Source organism: Lissotriton vulgaris, chromosome 1_2 (assembly GCF_964263255.1).
Source record: "Lissotriton vulgaris chromosome 1_2, aLisVul1.2, whole genome shotgun sequence".
Classification (NCBI taxonomy): Eukaryota; Metazoa; Chordata; class Amphibia; order Caudata; family Salamandridae; genus Lissotriton; species Lissotriton vulgaris.
The window spans coordinates 346,693,074-346,712,701 of record NC_141686.1 but is presented as its reverse complement, the minus strand read 5'-3'; the positions used below and the strand labels follow the sequence as shown (position 1 = coordinate 346,712,701).

General features: G+C 41.6%; 2 protein-coding genes across 2 annotated transcripts in view; both read left to right on the top strand.

Annotated features, from left to right (window-relative positions):
- Nucleotides 1-12,052: 12,052 nt before the first annotated feature.
- LOC147736747 (uncharacterized) lies at nt 12,053-18,290 on the top strand. Its single transcript, XM_086953460.1, has 3 exons — nt 12,053-12,135; nt 12,675-12,728; nt 13,208-18,290. Exon 3 carries the CDS (start codon nt 14,301-14,303, stop codon nt 16,158-16,160), a length of 1,860 nt encoding a protein of 619 aa, XP_086809586.1. The 5' UTR covers nt 12,053-12,135; nt 12,675-12,728; nt 13,208-14,300; the 3' UTR covers nt 16,161-18,290.
- LOC147736746 (uncharacterized) overlaps nt 12,057-19,628 on the top strand; it is an 85,113-nt gene continuing 77,541 nt past the window's right edge. Inside the window, exons 1-2 of the mRNA XM_086953462.1 lie at nt 12,057-12,135; nt 12,675-12,728. The gene's annotated coding sequence lies outside the window, so the exon portion shown is untranslated. The remainder of the gene's footprint in view (nt 12,136-12,674; nt 12,729-19,628) is intronic.

Sequence of the window (19,628 nt, the reverse complement as noted above, 5' to 3'; positions counted from 1 at the left end):
GCACCGCAAGACATAGGGAGTGTAGCCTGTCTCATTGCAGGAAGGATCACTATGGAACCCTTAAACCTTTTTAAAAATAACCATTAGAAACTTAAAAAAACTCACAATCTGGCTTCAACCTTTTCTGATGGGTTCAAACGGCAGGAAAGTTTAGTCTCTCTGCAAAGAACAGATGCTGGTGCCAATGTGGGGGCTTCAGGATTCTGAAAACGTTCTGTAACCGTGAGGTGGAGCTCGAATAGCACCCTACATGGAATTAAACAGAAGCATGCATACCATCGACTCAACTTCACAATTTATACTACTAACAACCCTCACCTTTGCACGACTGACCCTCAGGAACTGCTAGCACAACCTCAAAGATTAACATGAGGGCAGTGAGTTTTACAAACAAACAATCTTTTTCACGCTTCCCCGCCCAGCAGTTTCAATAAATGGCACTTTGGGGGCACTGGCAACAATAGCCCCTCGTGAGTCAAACAAAATAACCTCAACAAAAGGTCACCCCCAAATAAGAATTCTCACCCCATGTTCAACAACCATTGTAAGCCTTACCCACTCAAGAAGAAAGTGCCATAACGCAAAAGAAACTGTGCTCATGACACAAGGTAGAAAGCACAACATGTGACATGGAAACAAAGCCCATAATTACTACAGTAATCCATTGCCAGCACCCAGTCACTTCTCTGGGGCCTTGCAGGCTGTGTCTCTCCCTACCCCGGTCTCTGATGAGGCCAAGCTCTCCAAGGATTGATGGGGGATGATTAGGGCTCCACCTCCTCCTGGCAGGGGGAGGACCGAAGCAGTCAAGTCAAGTCAAGTAATTTGTATAGCGCGCTACATACCCGGAGGGTCTCAAGGCGCTTGAGGAGGGAGGGGAATTACTTGTCGAATATCCAGGTTTTAAGTTGCTTTCTGAATGCTAGGTGGTTTTGAGTGAGGAGGATGTGAATGGGGAGTGAATTCCAGGTTTTAGCCGCCAGGTAGGAGAAGGATCTTCCTCCCATGGTGGTTTTGTTGATGCGTGGAACAGCAGCAAGGGCTTGGTTGGAAGAGCGTAGCTGGCGTGAGGGGGTGTAGAAGGAGACTCGCGTTTTGAGGCATTCGGGTCTAAGTTCGTAAAGTGCTTTGTGTGCGTGGGTGAGGAGGCGGAATGTTATCCTCTTATTGACAGGGAGCCAATGGAGGTCTTTCAGGTGATTAGAAATGTGATCTTTACGTGGGATGCCTAGTATGAGTCTGGCTGATGCGTTCTGGATGCGTTGGAGTTTTTTCTGAAGTTTTTCTGTGGTATCGGCGCATAGGGTGTTTCCGTAGTCCAGGCGGCTTGTAACCAGTGCGTGGGTGACCGTTTTTCTAGTTTCGGTGGGGATCCAGCGAAATGTTTTTTTTGAGCATGCGAAGAATGTTGAAGCAAGATGATGAAACGGCGTTGACTTGTCTGGTCATCGAGAGTGAGGAGTCCAGGATGACGCCCAGGTTCCGTGCGTGGTCCGTCGGGATGGGTGCTTTTCCAAGGGCCGCTGGCCACCAAGAGTCGTCCCATGCGGAGGGGGAGGTACCTAAGATAAGGACTTCTGTTTTGTCTGAATTCAGTTTCAGACGGCTGAGCTTCATCCACTCTGCTACTTCTTTCACTCCTTGATGTAGGTTGGTTTTGGCGGTGTTAGGGTCATTGGTGAGTGAGAGGATCAGTTGAGTGTCGTCAGCGTAGGAGATGATGTTGAGGTTGTGTTGGCGTGCGATGGTCCCGAGGGGGCTCATGTATACGTTGAAGAGGGTGGGGCTGAGTGAGGATCCTTGTGGCACGCCACAGATGACTTCAGAGGCCTCTGACTTGAACGGTGGGAGGCGGACTCTCTGAGTTTTTCCGGCAAGGAACGAGGTGATCCATTTCAGAGCTTTTCCTTGGATTCCGATGTTTCTGAGGCGTTGTAACAGGGTACTATGACAGACTGTGTCGAAGGCTGCGGAGAGGTCGAGGAGGATGAGGGCGACTGTGTCTCCATTGTCCAGTAGTGTTCGAATGTCGTCTGTTGCTGTGATGAGTGCGGTCTCAGTACTGTGTTTGGCTCGGAAGCCGGACTGTGAGGAGTCGAGGGAATTGTTGGTTTCGAGGAAGGCGGCGAGCTGGTTGTTGATTGCTTTCTCAATGACTTTGGCCGGGAATGGAAGGAGCGAGATGGGGCGGTAGTTTTTTAGCTTGGTGGGGTCAGCTGTGGTTTTTTTTAGAAGGGCGCTGAGTTCGGCGTGTTTCCAACTTTCCGGGAAGGTGGCGGAGTTGAGGGAGCAGTTGATGACGTCTCGGAGGTGTGGTGCTATGATGGAGTCCGCTTTGTTGAAGATGTGGTGAGGGCATGGGTCTGTGGGGGATCCTGAGTGGATGGAGTTCATCAGGCGGATGGTGTCCTCAGTGGAGATTGGGTTCCAGTCATTAAGGATGTTCAAGGGGGGTGAAGGTTCGGCAGAAGGTTGGGTGTGTTGGTCTTCGGGTTGGTTGTTGAAGCTGTTGTGGATGTCTGCTATTTTGTCGTGGAAGAACGAGGCTAAGGAGTCGCAAAGGGTTTGAGAGGGAGTGATGTCGTTGGAGTTGGCAGTGTGGTTGGTAAACTCTTTGACGATGTTGAATAATTCCTTGCTGTTGTGGGCGTTGTTGTCTAGTCTGTCTTTGAATGCGGCTTTCTTGGCTGTCCGGATCAGTTGGTGGTGTATGCGGGTGGCGTTTTTGAAGGCGTCCCTGGTGCTGGTGTTTGGGTCTTTTTTCCAGGCCTTCTCGAGGGAGCGCCAGAGTTTCTTGGATTTCTTAAGCTCATCGTTGAACCAAGGGGCGTTTTTGCTTCCTGGTTTGGTTTGGCGTTTTTTCAAGGGTGCTAGGTTGTCGGCGCTGTGAGTTAGCCATTGTGTGAGGTTGATGGCTGCTTGGTTAGGGTTCGACGAATAGGTTGGGGGGGTTTTGAAGAAGCGATGTGGAGATCTGTTCGATGGTGATTTTGTTCCAGTTTCTTCGCAGAGTGGGTTGAGGGTGGTTGTGGATTGCGGTCTTTTTATAGGTGAAGTGAACGCAGCTGTGGTCCGTCCAATGGAGAGCTGTGGTGCGACTGAAGGAGATGTGCTTGCTGGAGGTGAAGATAGGGTCGAGTGTGTGTCCTGCGCAGTGGGTGGGGGTGTTAACTAGTTGTTTGAGTTCGAGGTTGGCGAGATTGTCCAGAAGGGTGGTGGTGTTGCTGTCGTTATTCTTTTCCAGGTGAAAATTGAGGTATCCCAGTAGAATGTAGTCCTCGGAGGGGAGGGCGTGAGGGGTAATGAAGTCAGTGATGTCTTCACAGAATTGTGCACGGGGTCCTGGTGGTCTGTAGAGGGGTGTGCCTCTGAGTGTGGTCTTGGGGTCGGTGTGGATCTGGAAGTGAAGGTGTTCGGCGCTAGCGAGGTTGACGTCTGAGCTGGTTGAGATGCGGATGGAATTCTTATGGACGATGGCGATGCCTCCTCCTGTTTGCTTGGTGCGGTCCTTTCGGATGATCTTGTAGTCTTATGGGATGGCCATGGTGATGTCTGGAGCTGAGGAGGCGTTCATCCAAGTTTCTGTTAGGAAGGCGACGTCCGGAGAAATGGTGTCTAGTAGATTCCAAAGGTCGATGGCGTGTTTGTGGACCGAGCGGGTGTTGAGCAGGATGCATTTAAGGTGGTTGGTGTCAGATCTCTGTTTGGTGTTTGTGGATGTGGAGTTGGTCTTGGTGCTGTCATACTTGCAGGAGTTGCAAGTGAAGGGTCCATGGGTGTGTCCAGGTGCGGCTTGGGCGCAGTTGGGGAGTCGGCCGGGGTTTAGAGCTAAGAGGGTGGAGGCGTCGTATGTAATGCAGGAGGGGTGGGTGGTACGGGAACCAGGGGGTCTGGCGCTGGGCGCGGTCCAGGCGCGGATGGGCGTAGACAGGCTTACCTTTGGCGCACCTTTGGCGTGCATGGGGCGCGATCGCTGCGCGTGAACGCTGCGCGTAGGTCCATCTGGCATTAATGCAGAAGTGGAGGGGGGCGGAGCGTGGGAGGGGGAGGCGGGAGCGTAGGGGAAGGGACGGGCTGCAGGCACAACAAAATGGACGGGGAGACAACAACAGGACCGGGTAATGCGAGCTGGCGGTGGGACACGGGCACAATATCAGTTTAAATAAAATGAAAGCAATGCGGAGCGTTCCTAAATGCAATATGCTAATCAGGCCAAGCAATGCGGAGAAATCACAGTTCACGTAATCGAGCAAACAGAGTAATGCTGAGCGCTACGCAAACAGAGCGGGTGCAGATCAAATTAGTATAATATCAATTATGGCAGTGGTGGGGGAGCAGCGCTACGATACCAGAAGCAGCGCTATGGTTCCAGGAGGGAGGGTGGAGCAACCGCTTCACACAGAGTCAGGCAGGTCACGGAGGTTCCTCAGCTGGGACGTTCCTGGTATATAGTGGGTTGGAGGGGGAGCTGGGAGGCGGGAGCGTAGGGGGAGGGACAGGCTGCAGGCACAACAAAATGGACGGGGAGACAACAACAGGACCGGGTAATGCGAGCTGGCGGTAGGACACGGGCACAATATCAGTTTAAATAAAATGAAAGCAATGCAGAGCGTTCCTAAATGCAATATGCTAATCAGGCCAAGCAATGCGGAGAAATCACAGTTCCCGTAATCGAGCAAACAGAGTAATGCTGAGCACTACGCAAACAGAGCGAGTGCAGATCAAATTAGTATAATATCAATTATGGCAGTGGTGGAGGAGCAATGCTACGATACCAGAAGCAGCGCTATGGATCCAGGAGGGAGGGTTGAAGTATTCTCAATAATTCCAGGAGTGGATATGGTTCATAAAATGAAGTTTAATCCAAGAATAAAAGATCCCATCCACATACAGTGCCAGCAGACATCAACTGACATCAAATAGAACATTTATGTGACACATGCGATGACATGAATAATGATGTCCTTAAGATTCTATTAAAGCTGCAGTGCTAAATATCACACATCCTCTTCCCTCAAACAAAATGAGAATGTAAGAATAAATAAATAAATAAGATACACTAAATACACAATATTAAAAAGATACACATATCATACAAAATCAGAAAGATAAATAGGCCTTTTGGACACACGTGTAGAAGACCTAATATTACCAGAAACATTTGCTCTACTTTTTCCCAAAACCTTTTCCTTAGAATCAAAAATCAGTTCATCTTGCAATTTCCTTCTAACAATAACAATTCTATTTAAGTTCCAAATGCGATGATCTTGGGTTTGCACTGCATTGTTGAAAATTTTGATTACTTCGATAGGCTTCATGAACTTTGTTTCAGAAGAACCCACAATGCCAGGTCTTCTCACCATGACCATATCACCAACACAAACAACTGTTTTTTTGACGTTTTTCTTAGCATCAAAATATGCTTTTCTGCGTTCTGCCTTGTCCTTCTCATTTTCAAGAATTTCATCATTGTTGCACACACATTCTTTACCCTTAGACACTTCATACTTGTTGACCCAGAAAGGTTCAACCTGCGTGTTCGGAATCCTCCCACGAAACAACAAAAATGGGGTCTTACCAGTTGTGGCATGAGGAGTATAGCGGTATTCTTCTATCTTTTCCAAAACACATTTCTTCCAATCAGATGACAAGTTTTTGGCTAAACTAATAGTGTCCTTGATTACTTTATTAAATCTCTCAACCATACCGTTGGCCTCGGGGTGGTAAAGAGAACAGGTCTTGTGTGTAATACCCCTAGAAGATAAATAATGTTCCATCTGTTTGGAAACAAATTGAACACCATTATCTGATAAAATGGTTGCCGGAAGACCTTCTCTACAGAACAACTCACTCAAACATTGAATGATTTTACTCGAATCGATTCCTGACAAAAAAAACACCTCTGGCCATCTTGAGTACATGTCTATAACCACTAAAATGAAAACTTGAGAATCTCTATGTTGTATGGGACCCACAAGATCTAAAGCTATGTCCTGCCAAGGACCATTTGGTCTTCTTCTTAAGAACATGGGTTGAGTGTGTGCACTGTAAGACTTATCACTGACATTGCAATGAATACAATCCCTAATTACTCTTTCAATCATTTTATCCATTCCCGGCCACCAATAAGACATGCGAAGCCTCTCCTTACTTTTGGATAGACCTGAATGAGCAACATGGACCAAATCTATCAAGTCCTTTCTGAGACTAGATGGAGGGATCAACCTCGTCCCACGAAACAATAGATCATTATCAACGGATAGTTCACTGCGTACCGTCCAAAAAGGCTTAGTCAAAGCAGAACCAACTTTGCAGCTGACCCAACCAGTTCTCAATAAAGATATAATCTCACATAGAGTAACGTCTTTTGCTAACTCTTCAGACCATTTCTTCTCAGATAGAAATTCATAATCCACAGCACACACCAACTCATCATCTAGATCCAAACAATCGTTTTCCAATTCTCCACTAGGAACCAAACGAGAGAGAACATCTGCTATTCCATTGTCAACACCTGGGATGTATTGAATACCAAAACTATATTCCTGTAGACCAATAACCCACTTTGATATCCTCCCAGAAACCAGATCCAAACCTTTCTTGCTAAAAATCTCTACTAAGGGTTTATGATCAGTATAAACATCGAAGACCAAACCCCAAAGAAATTTCTTTAGCTTCCTTATTGCCCAAAACACAGCTAATGCTTCCCTCTCTACAACAGAATAACGAGTCTCAGCATCCCTCAAACTCCTAGACAGAAACATTATGGTTTGCATGCCTTCTGGACCATTCTGCTTCAAAACGGCACCCAATCCTTTTTCACTCGCATCAGTGACTAGAATAGACTTGAGTTTAGGGTTAAAGCTTTTCAACGCAGGGGCACTATTTAATCTTTGTTTGATTTTAACAAACTCGTTCTGACATTCCTCAGACCACTCAAATTCCACACCTTTCCTCAACAAACACCTCATGTTTACTGTTAATTCAGCAAATCCTTTGACGAATTTTGCATAATATTCTATCATGCCTAACAGCTTCATGAGTTCCGATTTATTTTCTGGTGCCACCATTTTGTCTATAGTGTCTACCAATTCGGATTTGGGTTTTACGCCATCACGTGAAATGTTATGTCCTAAGTAATTAATGGAATCAGACCTAAACTTACATTTACTTGCTTTTACAGTGAGATTGTGTTTACTGAATCTTTCTAATACCACATTCAATGTTGCATCATGGTCAGAAGTATTATCTGCAAAGATTAACACATCATCTTGATATATACAAACGCCTGAAACATCTTTTAACACCTTTTCCATAACACGTTGAAACACAGAAGAAGCAGAGACTAAGCCAAATGGCATCCTTTTGAATCTATAGGTGCCAAAAGGCGTAATGAAAGAAGTAAGATCTCTGCAAGACTCCTCTAATTCAATCTGGTGATAGGCAGAGGTAAGATCTATTGTGCTAAAGACTTTAGCATTTCCTAATAAAACTAATAACTCTGCAATGTTAGGTAAAGGATATCTATCAACAATTACACATTTGTTTAATTGCCTGAGGTCAATGCATAAACGCAAATCTCCATTCGGTTTTCGCGCTGCGACAACTGGGGCCATCCATTCACAGCCTTCTATTTCTTCAATTATGCCATTTTCCATGAGTTTTCCAATTTCTACTTTCATATCTTCTTTTACAGCTAAAGGTACACTCCGGACTTTACAGCTTACCGGAACAGAGTCATCTCTAACTCTTATCTTATGTTGATAACCTTTAAGACAACCTAGAGTTTCTTTAAAAACATTAGGAAATTTCTTTTTTAATCCACATGTGAATTTATCTTCTAAAGACTTCTCTTCAATTGGTTTCTTGTCATCAATTACTTTTTCTTCACCATTTATAACATGTTTTTCCTCCTCATTAGTCACATTGAGAACTCTATCTCTTAATTGTATGCAAGGAGTGGCATTAGGATCTAAATATACACCCATATCACCTAAATGAAACCAGCTGATTAAACTGTCACCTTTCTTTGAGACATACACTTTACCGGCTACATACCTAGACTTATACTCTATGAGACCCATAAAATAACCATGTAGTTTTATAGGTTTTTTGTCATATCCCAATGGAATAATGTCAGGTTTCATAAGGGAAACCTTACCTTTCAACTTCTTGGTGAAAAATTCATCAGAAACAATGGTAATTTTGGCACCAGAATCGAATAAAACTTTAGTTTTTTCACCCTCAACTAATATTTCATCAATAGGATCAGGTTTTTTACGTGAGACCCCACCATCGCCAATGGCATTAACCACTTCAATATCACAATCAGATCCTGAAGAAGTTCTTTCAAAAATATCTACCTCCTTTACCTTAGATCTAATTTTTGTTTTGCACAGAGAAGAAACATGACCCTTTAACTTACATTTGGAACATGTTTGTTTTAGAGCAGGACATTTCTTGTCATTTGCTAGATGACCTGGTTTCCCGCATCTGAAACATTTGAAATCAGAACCAGATTTTTTGAACTCTGGTCTAGAGGCATTTTTAACATATTTATCATTTTTAGTTCTTACCACCTGGACTTTATTTTCTTTTTCAGCATCCTTTTTGATTATAGCCACACATTTAAGAGAATGCTCAATACGCTTGGCAATAGTTAATACTTCATCAAGGGATGGCTCATCCTTTAGCCATAACTCATCTCGAACTTTTTCTATCCCACAACCAAACATAAATTGATCACGAATACGTTCATCAATTAATGCTCCAAATTTGCATGAAGATGCAAGCTTTCTTAAACGGGTTACATAGGATTCAATAGTTTCTTCATCATTTTGCATACATTTAGTGAATTGATATCTTTCAAGAATAGTACTAACTTTGGGCAAAAAGTGTATATCTAATTTCTTTATGCTAATCTCATATTCATTTAAATTATTTGCGTCTGCAGGAGAAAGATCAGGCAAATCATCAAAAATATCTTGGCCTTCAGATCCTAGACAATGAAGCAATAAAGAACATTTTCTCTCAGCACTGAGAGAAGTCCCACAGACCTTGGCATAACGTTCAAAAACCACTTTCCATTTTTTCCATTTAATTGGAGGTTCACCAGGGCTAGACAAAAAGAATGGAGCAGCTGTAACATTTTGCATAGTGTTAAATTCAGTAAAACAACTAACAAAAAAATATTATGACTTGTTTTTGCGAACTATTGCCCTTGTTTGACAAAATATACAGGAAATACAATACCCAATCAAAATGCACAAACCAAAAATGTATGAGCCAATCAAATGCTTCGTATTGAAATCTTTCAGTATAGCTGCAGATGGCTGAAGATAGCAAAGAAGAGAAGGTAATATTTAAAATCCTTCAAACAATAGGTATTACTTTGTAAGTACTGGTTGTAGTTTAAATGTGCCAATAGCGTAGAAAAGGCTATCTGTTTTCTTCAATGATAATCCCTTTCTTTAAGCTTGATTGCACGTAGTAGTAATTTTCCTCAAGTTTGGCTACACACGTTTTAGTCACACGCTAAATTGTTAAGAAGCTACAAATTCAGCTGCACACGTTTTCACAACAAGATCTCTATATAGTGAGAAGCAGCAGGCTTTAACGCTCTGGTGATCGTGTTTTAATCACTGTCAATTGGCAAGCACGCCGCCTTCAAGCTTGGGAAGAAATGCTCGATTAAGTCAAAAAGTGTTTATTTAATGAGAAAGATGTGAGCTCCCCGTTAAACTTGACTGCACACGGTCCTTGTTTAATGTTGACAAGATGACGTGTTTCTTAACAGGTTGCCGATGAAGTTCAGCTGTGTGTTTATTTCGTTCGAAAGTGCGCTCGTTTTTTACGATGACAAATGCTTTGTGCCTCTTAATTTGAAACGCGCGTATATTTTGTTGGAAAGTGTGCTCTTTACGATGATTGACGCTGACGCTTTGTGCTTGGCACGTGTTTAATTTCTTCACACACGGCTGCTGGCGCTTGGTAATTGAAGACGCGTTTGTTTATTTTCAATTGGGAGCCACGCGGAGGGTTTGGCTCGTGCTTAGTTTCCTCGTGCACGGCTGCTCGCGCTTGGATCTATTGAACGTGTTTGTTTATGTTCAATTGAGAGCCACGCGGTGAAGATAACAGCTTGTTAAGCGCCGCTTGCACACGTTACAATTTATTAAATAGAGATGGAAGGTCACACTTTTAAATTAAACATAGTCAAATACTGTCATTTAGTTATATAAATATAGAGCTTCCTCTTTCTTGCTCGCTCGCTATTTACTTCAATTAAGTTGCATTAGGCACGGCTGCTGGCGCTTTGGTTAAGCTGATAATTAGAGCTTGGCTGCTCGCGCTTGGCTGCACTTGGAAATTATAAAAAAATAGTTTAAAGTGCAGAAGAATCGCAACGTAGGAAGCACACTCCAGCTTTGCACTTAACATGCGAGGAGGATTTATCCAGTTAGCATAAGAGTAAAATGAATAAATAAAAGCGCAAAGCACAGAAAGCAAGGGGATTACTCACAAGTCAATTAAGTTCTTTCTTTTCATTGATGTCCATTATCTTGGCAGTTAAGTGAGGGTTGACATTAATTTATGCCAAAGAATAAAGATGATTCTTTTCCTCATGAAGATTTGTGTTGAGATCTGTTCTTGGTAATGGAGTTCCAAGCCGACTACGCCAGTGAAGTATTCTCAATAATTCCAGGAGTGGATATGGTTCATAAAATGAAGTTTAATCCAAGAATAAAAGATCCCATCCACATACAGTGCCAGCAGACATCAACTGACATCAAATAGAACATTTATGTGACACATGCGATGACATGAATAATGATGTCCTTAAGATTCTATTAAAGCTGCAGTGCTAAATATCACAAGGGTGGAGCGACCGCTTCACACGGAGTCAGGCAGGTCACGGAGGTTCCACAGATCTGCCTGCAAAAACACACCGAGCAGCGGCAGTCTTCGTCCCATCATTCTGCCTGCACAGCCCCAGTTACACACCAAGTAAGGTAAAGATGGGACCGACCCATAACCCCCGTAGCTGTACAGTCCACTCAGGTGCTGGCTGCCCCCTTCTTTGGCTTTGTCTGGATATTGCAAGGTGGGGAGAGGACGCTCAAGGGAGGAGGGAAGGGGTGAATCATTCTTTGACTGTGAACTCTGAGGCATATGATCCCGAATGGGCTTTATGGTTGGCTGGGGTGGTCAGCAAGAGGTAGGGGGCGCCCACGCACTAGCAGGCTGCCAGGGCTGTCTGGCTTGCACATCCTGCACTTCAGCTCTAGTCCTCCCTTGCCTTCCCCTCTCATTTGGATAAGCAGCCCTTTCGCTTTTTGGCAGAGGGTGTGGAGGTCACATTACTGTGTTCTTCTGTCACCACAAACTCCCACCCTGATACAGAACTGGAGTGGTATTGTGGTCTGTCCTGCTTTTCTCTAATTAATCCATATATTATGGAGAGGCAGGGGAAAGAGGAAGGCTGTGTATAAAGATATTGTAATGTTAAGAGCAGCGGGCCTATATCAGGTTTTATAGGTTATAGAATACTGCTGCTCCATTGTCTACAATGGAAATCTCAACATTCCAATGCTCTAAGCTTTGTCCTGCGGAGGTTTGGGCCCAAATTCCAGCACTTTGGTCGCCTTCAAGTGGGGCTCACAAGATCCCGACACCGACCCCGACATCATCCCTTCAGATAATTTATAAATAAAAAGCGCCAACATATTGATGCCTTGTTGCTTCCATTTCTCAGCATTTACACACTGCATTGGCTTGAACTTGAATTGCTGTTGCTCAGACAGCATGGCTTCTATAAATCTAATAGTCTGGTTGACTGATTTATGAAGGGTGGACACAATTATGTGCTAGGACTTTACCATGCCGTTTGTGAACCAGATTGTTTTGCTTTGCAAGTTTCATGGTCTGTAAATGGAAAGATGGAAGTTATCAAGAAGGGACTGTATTGTTGGGGACTGTTCTCTGAGACTGTGGGTGCATAAGAGTTCACTTTGTTTTGTTATTTCAGGACGGTAATTTTGAAGATGGGATAAACCTTTCAAGGTTTTCTTGGGTTATCAGACTGTGCTGTGAGGCGCGGATGACACCATTGGAGGAAGAAAAAAAAGCTGTCAGGTAATGTTTCCTAGCACTCTAAGTTTACTTTTTCCCCTGTTTCTTCTTTCTCTTTTCCCTCTGTCGATCTCAGTTTATTTATGTCTCTTCAACATTTGCCTCTCTCTGTGCTCTATTCTTGTTGATATTAGACTTCTGATAACCCGATGGAGCTACATTCCTCCTGGGACATTTTGTGGGCCTAGTGCAGCTCATGTTCCTTTTCAGGTTGGACTGCACTGGGCCGTGAGCACTAGCCTCCTGTCTTGCCCAGCCGTTCCTTTACTATTGGTGCATTTGTCTCCTGCTCTACACCATGTGATACTATCCTCCCTCTGTCTGTTAATTCTGCATCTTTTCTCTCTGGATCTGCCTTCCACCTCCTTATGTCCTCCCATTCTGCCCTTTTCTGTCTTCTCTGCCACTTCAGAGATTGTGTTGAGTATCTGTGGTGAGATTGGAAGATAGCCTTTTTTCTCTTTCCTCTGTTTCTTTTGTGTTTGTCTTTTCTCACCCTTTTTTTGGTTTCCTTTATTGTTGTGATGTTTTTCCTTTGTCAGATGTTGCAGTGCCTGGGTTCTGTCGGAGGAGTGTGATGATTTCCAGGTCACAAAGTAAGTCCTTATCATCCCCATAAATTGTAATGATAAATTCTACTTAGCTAACTGGACACGGACTCAGCCTATGGTGGCATTTGAAGCAGAGGCTACAACAAGGCCAATTTCTTTGTTCAATAAAATTTATTTTCCTAGATCACTGGAAAAAAGATTAGATGGACACTCTAAGTGTTCAGTGGAGTAAATAACATCTGATAATTCATTAAAAGTATTACAAATATGATGGCTGCATCTGAGAATCTGTGTCAGAATATATGTCTAACTTGTGATTCTTTCTTAAATATTCACTTGTTTAGCTTTCACAACCTTGAATGCTAGTGGTTTCAAGCTCCCTTTCTATACAGCGTCACAGAGCTGTTTCACCAGGATGAGAAATGCAATCAAACTGATTACCAATCTTATTTCTGTAAATGCTTTGTTTCTTCAAAGTATAAGGTCATAAATATGTTTTATTTATGTTCATTTCCAATCTCCAGCTCCATTTCTACAGGTGACCGAAGCATGAACAGAAAAAAAGAAGGTTTTAATTTAGCCAAACACAACAAAAGGAATTATTTTAAGGAAAGTTAAAACATTCTTGAGCTTTAAAGAAGAGACATATTTTATGTGCCAGGAATGGTGATGAATTTGGAGACTATTTAAAGAAAAATGACGATAAATGTTTACGAAGAGTCACTTTCTGAGATTGAGGAACCTCTGAAATATGAATGGAACACTACAGTAAATTGAAAGCCTGCATCTACTAATTGTAAGAATATTTTAACTTAAAAGAAACATTTCAAAATTGGTTGAATAAAGAATATTGGCAGCAGTTGATACCCACGCAGTGCACTTGAGAATAATCAGTGTTGTAAATTCTGTCTGATGGTTTATGAGAAATGCCCTGGAGACCCAAACTCATCCTAAAAAACGGTATCTCCGAACGTGATGTGACAGAATTGTCAGAAAGACTGATAACCGCCGTTTAAAAGAGCAAGTTTTTGTCTACGTCTCAAATGATTTATAGCAAGAAGATGTTGTTTGAAAAAAACAGATTGTAAATAATCTTCCTCAAGTGTCATTACAGCAAAGACGCTGCATTAGCCTTTCCAATATCCGAGTAGTTTAAAAGTGGCCCGGACCGCTAAAGTCGATCATGTACCTGCCTTAGACTTAGAGCAACAAAGCTAATTATAAAACCTCCCTGGCATGCCCTAATCACCTGTCATTACTTGTATGAACAAATATACTTAAATAGCAAATACTAAACCCCAAAGACCTTATCAGGGCTTTTAAAACTCCTAAATTGAATCTGATAAACCAGAGTCACAAAATGAGTTATACTCAACTTGAAAGAACTCACCAGGGAAAAAAGTGGATAAAATTAATCCATCTTACTAAATACAAGGGGCTCCTCAATGAAAGTTTATAAAACAGGCTTGACAGGTTGTCTTTAAAAGTAGGAAAATAGTCTCCAGATTAAAGCTATAATTAGCTAAATACAAATATTAAGAAGAGCATCTGCAGTTTATTTTAGAAGTTAATGCGGAGTATAACATAAACGAGTACAGACTTTGGATCAGTCTTAACATGGCCGGTGTCCAGGAGCAAACCCAACATGGAGATTCCCATAACTTTAATAAGAGTAATGAATGTGCGAACAGCTTTAGTTATCAATCCCACCCCACTAAACACGAGAGAACTCACACTGGAAAAAAACCTTATCAGTGTCCTGAATGCCAGAAATGCTTCACTCACAAATCCTCTCTCATTTTACATGTGCGATTCCACACTGGGCACAAACCTCATCAGTGTTCAGAGTGCCAGAAATGTTTCAAGTGGAAATCATGTCTCATTCAACATGAGCACACTCACACTGGGCTAAAGCGGTATCAGTGCACTGAATGCCAGAAAAACTTCTGTCTGAAAGGTCATCTCACTCAACATGAGAGAACACACACTGGGCTAAAACCTTATCAGTGCACTGAATGCCAGAAAAGCTTCAGTCTGAAAGGTAATCTCACTCAACATGAGAGAACACATACTGGGTACAAACCTTACCAGTGCTCAGAGTGCCAAAAAAGCTTCAGTCATAAGGCCAGTCTCGTTTATCATGAGAAAATCCATACTGGGCTAAATCCTTATCAGTGCTCAGAGTGCAAGAAAAGCTTCAGGCGGAAATCATGTCTCAATCAACATGAGAGAACTCACACTGGGCTAAAACCGTTTCAGTGCTCTGAATGCCAGAAAAGCTTTAGTCTGAAAGACTGTCTCATTCAACATGAGAGAACACACACTGGGCTAAAACCGTATCAGTGCACTGAATGCCATAAAAGGTTCAGTAGCAATAGTAATCTCACTCAACATAAGATAACACACACTGGGTACAAACCTTATCAGTGCTCAGAGTGCCAAAAAGGTTTCAGTTGTAAGGTCAGTCTCATTCGACATGAGAGAACTCACACTGGGAAAAAACCTTACCAGTGCTCAGAGTGCCAGAAAAGCTTCATCTGGAAATCTAGGCTTGCTCAACATGAGAGAACACACACTGGTGAGAGACCTTATCAGTGCTCAGAATGCGAGAAAAGCTTCAGCCAGAAAGGTAACCTCGCTGAACATAAGATAACGCACACTGGGTACAAACCTTACCAGTGCTCAAGGTGCCCAAAAAGTTTCAGTTGTAAGGCCAGTCTCATTAAACATGAGAGAATCTACACTGGGCAAAAACCTTATCAGCGCACTGAATGCCAGAAAAGCTTCAGTCAGAAAGGTAATCTCACTGAACATAAGATATCACACACTGGGTACAAACCTTATCAGTGCTCAAAGTGCCAACAAAGTTTCAGTTGTAAGGCTAGTCTCATTAAACATGAGGTAATCCACGCTGGGCAAAAACCTTATCAGTGCACTGAATGCCAGAAAAGCTTCAGTCAGAAAAGTAATCTTTCTAAACATAAGCTAACTCACACTGGGTACAAACCATATCAGTGCTCAAAGTGCCAAAAAAGCTTTGTTTGTAAGGTCTATCTCATTCAACACCAGAGAATCCACACTGGGGCAAAACCTTATCAGTGCCCTGAATGCCAGAAAAGCTTCAGGTGGAAATCTAGTTCAGCTCAACATGCAAGAACTCACACTGGTGAAAGACCTTATCAGTGCTCTGAATGCCAGAAAAGCTTCAGTCAGAAAAGTAATCTTACTCAACATAAGAAAACACACACTGGGGCCAAACCTTATCAGTGCTCAAAGTGCCAAAAAAGCTTTGTTTTTAAGGACTATCTCATTCAACACCAGAGAATCCACACTGGGGAAAAACCATATCAGTGGTCTGAATGCCAAGAAAGCTTAAGCCAAAAATCTGCTCTTGTTCAACATGAAATAACTAATACTAGACAAAACCTTGTTATTGCTCTAAATGCCAAGGAGGTGTCTGCTGGAGATTCAGTTTGATATAACATGAGAGAACCCACAATGAGAAATAAAATTATCAGTGCTCTACATGAGAGAGACCATGTGGGAGAATAAATTGGTGCTCAGTGTCAACCTAGGCGAGAAGGTTTCAGTATCGCCGAACATTCCCATGAAGCAGCCACAGAGACATCAATCAATTGTTGGCCAACAAACTGTCTACTGATAAATGCTCACAACGAGGGATGGAAATGCTTGAATTAACCTTATTACTTAGTAACTATTTCTGGCCTCATTCCATTCAGTGTGTTTTGCTTCCTACATGTTAATCCCTGGCTCCAACCCGCAAGGTCGAGTTGATTCTGAACTTTGAGGCCATGCCACTATGATCAGGAATTTAAGTAACTTCAAACTATTTCTAGGATAAATGAGCCTCACCAGGGAGCTGCAGCAGGAGTCCCTTTGTCATGGGTCTCTATGGGAACGACACTCTGTTGATGCCTGTGCCACATAGGGCTGATCATTGAGAAAAACTAAAAGTGATGGAAATACTGGTAGTTAATCTAGGCAGTATCCCACCACATCTTTCTATAGTGTAGTAAGTATTTTATTTGTTGATTAATTAAAATCATTACAAACAAGAATAGATAAAAGCAACCTACATAAACAAACATATACTATGCACAGAGTTATAATCATATTAAAATAATCATCTAAAATTGCATTAATACAGTCAATTCCATAATAATGTTTAAGCGTTTACACACTGATTAAAATACAGGTATTAACTAGAGTACAATATATTAGCAGCAATCACTGTTATAGCAGCATTTAACACAAAGTGACAGTGTTAGCAGTAGGAAATACTAGTATAATACATTTTTTTGCTGTTTTCCATTTGCTAGCTATAGTAAAGTGCAATGTGCATAACTATAGTAAATTATACTAATAGACCTTTGAACTGGCATACATTTTGATTTAAACAATTCCTAAAATAAGTTTCTTTTTTTTATTTGGATCACAATAAACAGTTATTTACTTGTTCTTCGTCTTTGAGTTTCTTCTCAACAATAATAATGAACTTAACAAAGTGGTAGGTAACTTTGATATTGGCCCCACTCAAACAGGTAATAATTGCTTGCCTGCATGTTCTAATTCCTAATTCATTAAAAATTGGTTTTAGGATCAACTTCCGAGCCTCTGCCAAAGCTGGACATAAGGTTATGATGTGTGTTAGTGTTTCCTCCCTTTGACTACAAAGCCTGCAGATGCTCGATGCCCATTGATTTTCCCATTTTGGTATACCATCCTTTGTCGGATATCTTCCCAGCCTTAGATACATACATTTATTCTTAATCCTAGGTTTTAAATGATAAGACAAGTACGATTGAGGTGACAGCCTACCGAAAGAGTTAGCAACTGTCCAGAAATGACTTCTTTTTCTTAATTCCTCCTTGTCCGCTATAGTCGTTAATAATGCGGCCATTTGATTCATTTCTTTTTGAAAAATTATCCTGCTCCTCAATTCATCAGCCAAAATAGAGCAGTCAAATTTACTTATGCATTCATTAAAATACAGCTTCCAATTTTTTGAATATTCCCCTTCTGAGATTTCAAGCCAGCATAACTTTGCCAGTGAGCCTTCCTCTGAACGGACTAATGTTAAAAGAGACTTCAAGAATGTAGATTGACGCGCCAGAGATTGTTTTTTCAAACCAAATCCAGTCTTATGTTTGCTCGACTAATATATTTGGGGATTTTAAAAACAGTTTTATATATTCTAATCTCTATATCGTCGAGCACTTTAGTGTCTTTGCCCCTAAAGATGAATGAGCAATATTCCAAAGATGGCATTAATTTTGCTCGCATCACCTTTCTCAGATGGTCGTAATTGGGGCATAATAGTTTGTCTCTTAATTTTCTAAAAGCAAATGCAAGTGAGCAACCCCTAGCTTCAAGACTGTTAAAATGCTGTCTAAAAATCAAACCATCGTCAAACATGATTCTAAGGTATTTGTATAATTTCACATTTTCAATGATCATACCGTTAATATTCCACTCTTTAATCCTAGGCTTCCCTTTTCCCATAGTCATTATCTTTGTCTTTTTTATATTAATTGTCAGACCGTTTTGTGTAACATAACCATTAAAAGAGTTAATTAACCTTTTTAATCCTATTTCTGTTTGGCTCATTAAAATCGTATCGTCTGCATATTGCATATATTTGATTTCCTGACCATGAATAGAAGGCAAATGCGAATTTATATTTTTAAAATGGGCTGGTAAATCAGCCATAAAAAGATTAAAAAGGCAAGGAGCCAAGACACACCCCTGTTTTAGTCCTACATTTGTAACTAAACGTTGGGTCATGTGTTTACCATCGCCTATTTTGATTTGCACCCAGGTGTTGGAGTATAGCAATATAATCATTTTTAATAGCGACTCTGGAATACCCCAATTCTGTAGCTTCCTCCAAAGTCTATTTCGTGGTACAGAATCAAAAGCGGCATTTAAATCAATAAAACAAACATATAATCTTTGCTTCCTACTTTTGGCTCTCTCACCTAATAACGTTAATAAAACAAATTCGTATGGGTTGATTCGCCCCTTCTAAACCCTGTGTGAAATTTAGGAATCAGCTCCTCCTGTGAGGCCCAAATCTTTAACTCTTCCAGCAAGCAACTAGCAAATATTTTTGCCTCTACGTCAGTAAGTGTAATTAAACGGTAATTAGACGGATTATCCTGCGGGCCACATTTGTAAATCGGCTGGATAATACTCCCATGCCAGGATAACGGAAGAAGACCCGATTTAAGAATTTCATTAAATAAAAGCATTAATAACTCAGGCCAATTACTCAATTCAGCCTTAAATATTGCATTCGGGATACCATTTGGATCCGGTGCTCCGTTGGATTTGATCCTTTTTATCGCCTTTTTTACTTTATTGAGCGACCAGGGTTCCATATCCACTCTACAATGAGGAGGAGAGATGCCGCCCCCACTCCCCTTATCTTTCACTTTTTGCATGTCAACTAATCTATTATTACTATATTTATCATTTTCTAAATATTCTGTATCAATTTTTTCATTAAAAAAACTCACCCAACTAACTTCATCAACATTAGCACTGCTACCTCTATTATTACCATTCTCAATATCATTAATGATGCTCCAGAATAACCGAAGATCTTTGGATTTACATGCATGATGGACTTTTGCCCAAATTGATTCATAATAGCCTTGTTTTGCTATCCATATTTCCTTCTTGTATCTCTGTTTTAACTCTCTAATTTTACATGATATATTGAGACGCGGTAGCCTGGTATTATTCCTGTGAAGTAATCTTATTTCTTTATTAAGTTTTCTTTTTTGATAAACTAAGTGGAAAGAATACCATCCTGGTCTCCGGGGATTTAGTGTTATACCCTTACAGGGCTCATCTCTAGCAAATTTAGCTACTAATTTATCACACAAATGAGACCAAAGCTCCACCATAGACTGCCCTTCA